Raw genomic sequence first — 7,312 nt, forward strand, 5'->3', positions numbered from 1 at the left:
TAACGGAAAAAGAGCAAATTTCTTCTTTTTTCTGGGAATCAAGGCTGGTCGCTCCTTTCTATTTGAAGACTTTACTGTGTTGTCCGCTGACCTCACTTCCATCAAACATTTTCTATCTATCCATGATTAAGAATGTCATAGTGGCATGGCAGAAATTGTGTGGCAATTTAGAGTGCTTAGCATATGTTTCAAACTATTTACCTATTTGTGGCAACCCTAACTTCATACCAGGGTTGTCAAATCAGATCTTCAAGGAATGGGAAACAAAAGGTCTGAAATTTATGGGGCAGATCCTGGGAAATACAGGACTTCCAATAACATTTGCAGAACTAGCGGGAAATTTTGATTTGGGGGCACAGGAGTTTTATGCTTATCTGTAAGTTAGGCATTATCTTCAAGAGTTAATCTGTAGGTATGGGAATAATTGGTCATTAGGGGACATTCAGGCCAGGATAACCAACTATGCGTCCGGAGTGTACGCAATTTCTTCATTATACTCACTTATAATGCAAAATCCATCCAACGTCCAAGTTATTGATATGACAGTAAAATGGTCTCCCTATTTTCCAGATATAGATGAACAGACTATTATCAGCAGCTTTAAAATAGCGCAACAAAGCTGGGTTCCAACTGTATGGAGAGAATCTCAAATTAAAATAGGCCTACAGAGGTATCTCACACCGGGTCTGCTATCCAAATGGTATAAAACAAATATTCTCTGTTCTAGATGTTCTGCAATAACGGCGGATTTATTCCATTGTCTGTGGGCGTGTCCCAAAATTTTCCAATATTGGAAGAAGATAAACTATTGGATGAACACAATCCTACAGTTGGATTATGAATTTAAGCCCATTGAGATTTTTTTTTTGGTAAAACATCAAGGTATATCTAAAAATTATAGTCTCATAAACACAATTGTATTAACGGGAGGCATTCTTATCCTGAAGCTATGGAAGGCGCGAGACGCACCCAAGATGTCTCATTTTAAAAAAGCTCTATTAAGTCAGTTTACCACAGAACAATTTAATATACCCTACCCACAAGAATACCATTTACCCATCTTTTTTAAAAAATGGGAAACTTTCGTTAGGTCTCTGCCTCTGGCATGCCAAAGAAAGGTGATAAAACCATTCCGTGAATCCGAGTTTATACTGACAAATATATACGCAGGCCACTTTCCCAGAAGCTGGGTGGAGGACAATGTGTGAGGTTGGGGGGGCAGGCGGGGGCTTGGACGGTTGGGTTGGTAGGGGAGGGTCCTTGGTTGTTGGTTGCTGTTTTTTTTTTTGTTTTTTTTTGTGTTTTGTTTTTGTTTTTTTTTGTTTTTGTTTTTTATGTTTTGTCTGTTGATTTTATCTCTAGGCGCTGGTTTAAATGAGTCACGAAACTAGTGAGGCTTTAGAGATGCCTGGTTGTTAAAATCATATATAATGTATATCATGATGTGCCATGCAAGATTGTAAATGGATTTTTTGATCTTTTTTGTATTTCTATTTTATATGCAAGAAATAAAAAAAAAACTTAAAAAAAAAAAAAAAGGAGTAGTGCTCAAACTTTGCAAATTATTTTCTGGCATATTGTGAGATTTGAATGTTATACATTTGTGACAGATTATAATTTATTAATACACAACGCCTGCTATCTGAGGTCATAAACAAAATGTAGCATATAGCTTTGCAAAACATGTATACTACTGTCTTTAACATTAAATCATAGTCTTATTATCTGCTTCAAGGCATGCGCACAGTCTTATAATCTTATAATCTACTGGTCAGCACTTAGAGACCTATAAGTAGACAATGAAAATTTTTTTTTACTGAAAAACATTGCCCAGTGTGGCAAAACAGATTTAAAATGAAAAAAACTAATATGGAAGCATTTAAAAAAAGTTACCTATTGTTAAAAAAAAAAAAAAGAGATACAAAATAAAAATGTGCTTAAAAATACAAAAATGATAGTGAATAAAAAAAAAATGTCCTTAAAATACAAAAATGGTAGTGAATAAAAAATGTCCTTAAAAATACAAAAATGTCCTTAAAATACAAAAATGGTAGTGAATAAATAATGTCCTTAAAAATAAAAAAGGGATCCCCCGTTTGGTTCCTTGATAGAAAAGGAACCATATTACAAAAAAAATTTTTTACACATATAACACAGGGAAGACACAGAACAAACACAACATAAAAACTGTACGTCACACAAAACATGTTGCTGCTCTCGTTAAATATAACAGCGTTCTTAAATAACTAAATTTGGGTTTTGCATTGAATTATCCAATTTAAAATCTCTAGTCTTCTCAACAGAAAGGGATTTGTGCTTCTTTGGGTGATGGTATAGGTTGCTTCTGTAAGTAATCAGAATTGTTAGTTCATGACATTAATAACACAAACAAAATAACATACATATAAATAGTACTTGTGCACATTGAAACCATGACTTTGGGAAAAAAAAAAAAAAAAAAAATTGGTTATGATCAATTGTTTGCAAACAATTCATTGTGGCTATATTACATTTATGTTACTGGTGAGCTCATCATAAAGTACCACGTGGTCTTTAAGAAAAAGGGGGAAATGCATTTCTTTATACTATAAACATTTTATTCATGAATAGCAACTTGTGAATAAAAATAAACAATTACAAAACTCTTAATTTCTTGAAGTAGACTGTACAAAGTTCACTTCTCTTCAAGTAATAGCCCTAAAAAAAAAAGAAACATAACATCAATATAGACATAAATACAAAGTAAATAAATGAAACAAAATAAATCTCTACTTGCCTAAAGTAAAATTCTACCATCACTATACATGGAATACAGGGTAATAGAATGTAGAGAATAGAGACAGATTTCTGCAATCAATTGGCAATATACACAGGCTGAGCTAAATTGAATATCAATAGATGCATTGCCAATTGTGTATAATTAAACAGTGCCCAAAATGGCCAGTTTATGTAAGGCATCCTAAATGGAACATTTGTCCCTTCTTTTTTAGATGGGGGCTCTTTGCAAGTTTCCTCCCTAGTAGGTTCTTCTATTATTACTTTCTTTGTTAAAGAAGATATATTCTGTTCCTTTTCACCTTCAAATATAGCACTGTATTTTCCTTCCTTACTTAAATATGATATTTTGTTCTGCCTCCTAAAGTAATTTTTATCCCTGATATCTCTCATTGATGTCACACATTCCCTTATGATGTACCCAAACTTTCCACATTTAAAACGTCTCAAAAATCTCTGCTTTCCCTGACTCTCAGTTAGCATAGATATATTATTATGAGTAGCATTCTTATGGTTTGAGTCTTTAAACCAATCTTTAAGTATGTTAACAAAGTTTGTATAGGAGCTGGCATTTCTAAGAGTGATTCTTGTACTACTGTCAATTAACGTGCATTTATTTGCCATAGAATACAGAAAATCTGCATCATCTGGGGACATGTTAGGGCAGTTATAAGTTATCTTATACAGTGCAAGGTACTCAGTACAAAACAAAATCGGGTCATCTCCTTCCTTTAAACTTGCATTTGCTATGGCACTGGTACCTCTGGCATCACGGCAACACATAACATACTGTAATTCCTTTAATCTGTCCCCTGAATTTCCCCAGTTTGCATCAACATCAGGAGAAACTCCTTTATGGGTGCCTACTGGTGCCCTTAGCTGTGCAGCTAATTGTGATGGCAACCAGGCCCTGAGCAAAGCACAGGCATCTCTGTTGCCTAAATTATACTGAGTAGTAACAGCCTCTAACTTATTAGAAAGGATTACAGGTGATGTGGAGGTGTCAAAGTGACCTAAAATATGGCACAAATTATTACGGTCTTGTATTGTAAGGGGGGCAGAGTTACTATGATTATTTACTTTAGTCTGTAATTGAGGGTTACTTTGTCTGCATTCTATTCGAGGAGTTAGAATAGAGGGGACTTGGTTTAAAGTAAACAAAGGACTGTCAGGAATGTTAGGGGTTTGTCCATCTAGTTCTATAGTTTGACTTTCATTACCATCTACTTCTAAAGGACACACATGTGCTAGACTACTCCTGTAACAGTTGCATTTGTCTTGTATCCCCTGTGCTTTAAGAGACAAGATACATTGTTCCTTATTTAAAAGCTGTGATTCAGACTCCCATAAGTCTGCCTTAAGTGATGCAATAACATTTTCTCTCTGCATTTCCTTTTCTTCCATACATATTACTAATTGTTCTCCCATGCCATACCTCACTTCACATTCATTAAGCCTCTCTTGTAGATCAGTATTCAGTTTAGTAAGTTTGACTATCTCTTCACTCAGTGTATCACACTCACATATCTTTTCAGAGTGACTAGCAACAGCCATAATACATTGACCAAGTTTATCCAGCTGTTCTATGATATCAGTTCTTTCTGCCTTCCATTCCAACTCTTTCTGTTCAGCAATCTCTTTCATTCTTAGAAACATACTCAGTAAATTGCTTAGCTCTCTTTTTTCTATGTCTTTCTGAAACAATTTTCTACTTAGTTCATTATTGTGCGTTTCACATTGTTTAATTACATTATAAAACTGACGTGTCAATGGATCTTCTGCACATGTAATAAATGTGACAGAGGCATATTTCTTAATGTATTTCTCAACCAGTTCCATTCTTACTAACAATACACACACCAGATTCACACAACACACTATACACAGTACAGATGTACACAATGATCACACAACAAACTATACACAGTACAGATGTACACACTGATCACACAACACACTATACACAGTATAGATGTACACACAACACACTATACACAGTACAGATGTACACACTGATCACACAACACACTATACACAGTACAGATGTACACACTGATCACACAACACACTATACACAGTACAGATGTACACACAACACACTATACACAGTACAGATGTACACACTCACAAGTACACATCTAAAATCAACAAACCTTTTGCATTATTAGCCTAAAATCTAGACCTAGAGGGATCTCCTTTTGAGCTGCATGTAAAACTGGGCTATGCCTATTACACTTTACCCTCAGAGATGTCTGGTTACTCTCTTGTTTTCAGATTTTAGTAAACTTAATTCAGCAAGAAACAATTAATACATTTACTTTTCTGTAGCATACAGGAACATAACATAAACATAAAGAAACATATACTTACGGTACTTGCAGCTTTCTCACTACACAGTGTCTTGTAGATCTGCACACTTCCCACACAGATAGGTCCGGTCTGGCCTCTATTCACAAAGAGTTCTTGCAGCTCCAGTACTTCAGTTTAGCAAATTCAGCTGTAGTTCAACGTGGAATTAGTGATTTATCCACGTCCTGTATGGGATGCCAAATGTAGAATCTGCTAACTTTTTAGTTACTATTTCCACACTAATATTACCTTTAGCTTAGGAAATCAGGACGCTGCTTGATGAAATTATTTCTTTTATTATACAGAAAATAAGTATTTACATAGAAACAAGTTGCTAACTAATGTAAGGGAAGGAAAGGGAAGGTGGAAAAGGGGAGAGAGAGAGATGGAAGGGGAGAGGTGAGTGAGAAGAGAGCTTAGCCTAGCCTACAATGGCAACTAACTTATATAGTCATTCATTCTCTCACATAGCCCAGCCCAGCCCACACTCTATAAATTCTTCAGAGACCAGATGACATCATTAGATCAGGGGGTAGAATGTGACGTCCTTAGGCTATTGGTGATAGGAACTGAGATAAAATCAGGGCCTTATAGTTTATGACACCACCTGTGCTGAAATGCTAAAATGTTTGTAAGGGTTGTAAAATGTCTTAGTGATTCCTGTGGTATCCTTCTGATCTATTGTTTACATACAGTGGTTCATCAGATTTCCAACTGGTTTCCACTTGTCTTGTCACCTCTGAACTGGAAAAGCTGGTAACTGTAGGTCAGTGTGCATTTAACCCTTTGTATCCTTGATGCTGTAGACAAATGTCCCTTAGCATTTCATTATTCAATAATGTCCATGGAAATAACAGTCTGATATTAAAGTTAGGTGTGTTCATAAAATACAACAGATATGCAGCTAATTTTCGTGTGGATTTCACTTTGTCATTAATCACGCAAGCTGATCCGTAAATCAATTTTAACGCTGTACATTGAGGTCATTGAAGTTCTTAAGCCTTTAACATCCTATATACAGGAAAAAACGTGAGATGCTAAAATGATTTGCAGCTCTACCCTTATTTTGCCACTAGTTCTTTCCAGGGCAGGATGAACTTGATTTACAAGGGTATCTACAAAAAATAGAAGAATGGGCAGGTAAATGGAAAATGAGATTTATTACTGGAAAATGCAAGGTTCTACATTCTGGAAGTAAAAATAAGCAGGCAATCTATTATTTAAACGGAAATAGACTTAACAAAACACAGGAGAAAAGGGATTTAGGAGTAGTAATAGATAACAAGATTAAGATGGGCGCACAATGAAGGGCAGTGGCTTCTAAAGCTAATAAGATACTAGCATCTATTAAAAGAGGCATTGGTGCAAGGGAGGACAGCATAATTCTGTCACTATATAAATAACTGGTAAGACCTCACCTAGAGTATGGAGTGCAGTTCTGGGGACAAATCTTAAAAAAATTAATTGCAGAGAGGGCTACAAAACTAATAAGGGGAATGGGGAATTTAAGCTATGAGAGAGGCTAGCCAAACTGGGTATGTTTTCTCTTGGGAAAATGTGCTTGAGAGGTGACATGATTATGTTATATAAATATATTCAAGGCCCATATACAGAGATGGCAGAAACTCTGTTTATACCAAGAAAATTGTTTGTGACAAGAGGTCACATTTTAAGGCTGTAGGAAAGTAAATTTAATATTCTGCAACATAAATGTTTATTCACTGTAAGGGCAATAAAACTGGAACTCATTGCCTAAGGAGGCAGTAAATGCTTATATATTAGAGATTTTTAAAAATGTTTTAGATACATTTCTGGCTAGAAACAGAATTCAGGGATTTGATTGCTTGTGTTATATGGGTCACCTTTTTTAATGGGATTAATTTAAACTCAACTGGAGCTTTTGTGTTAGTATATTAAGATTTGAATAGGTTGAACTCAATGGACTTCTGTCTTTTTTTAACCTCATCTACTATGTTACTATGTATGTTTGTCCAGTGTGGTTATTAGAATGAGCCAAGCCAACATTTACCCATCATCTGAACACGGTGTTATAGTCACTTTTTGAAAGTCTGTCATGCTATGTATATTTACCAAGCACACAGAAGGAATGACAATCTATCAAATCAATTTTTTATAGAATTGCTGTATCATCCCTGTAGGTAACTTACATACACCTGAAATGAAAGTG

At 35.2% G+C, this 7,312-nt stretch overlaps 1 protein-coding gene across 1 annotated transcript; it reads right to left on the minus strand.

Moving 5' to 3' along the window:
- Nucleotides 1-2,674: 2,674 nt before the first annotated feature.
- On the minus strand, nucleotides 2,675-4,614 carry LOC128652384 (posterior protein-like). The gene is made up of 2 exons (XM_053705322.1): nucleotides 3,111-4,614; nucleotides 2,675-2,697 (listed from the first exon to the last, which is right to left on the minus strand). The coding sequence occupies exons 1-2, from the start codon at nucleotides 4,612-4,614 to the stop codon at nucleotides 2,675-2,677; spliced, it is 1,527 nt and encodes a 508-aa protein (XP_053561297.1).
- Between the last annotated feature and the right edge of the window lie 2,698 nt (nucleotides 4,615-7,312).

The sequence above is a fragment of the Bombina bombina genome, chromosome 3, assembly GCF_027579735.1.
Source record: "Bombina bombina isolate aBomBom1 chromosome 3, aBomBom1.pri, whole genome shotgun sequence".
Classification (NCBI taxonomy): Eukaryota; Metazoa; Chordata; class Amphibia; order Anura; family Bombinatoridae; genus Bombina; species Bombina bombina.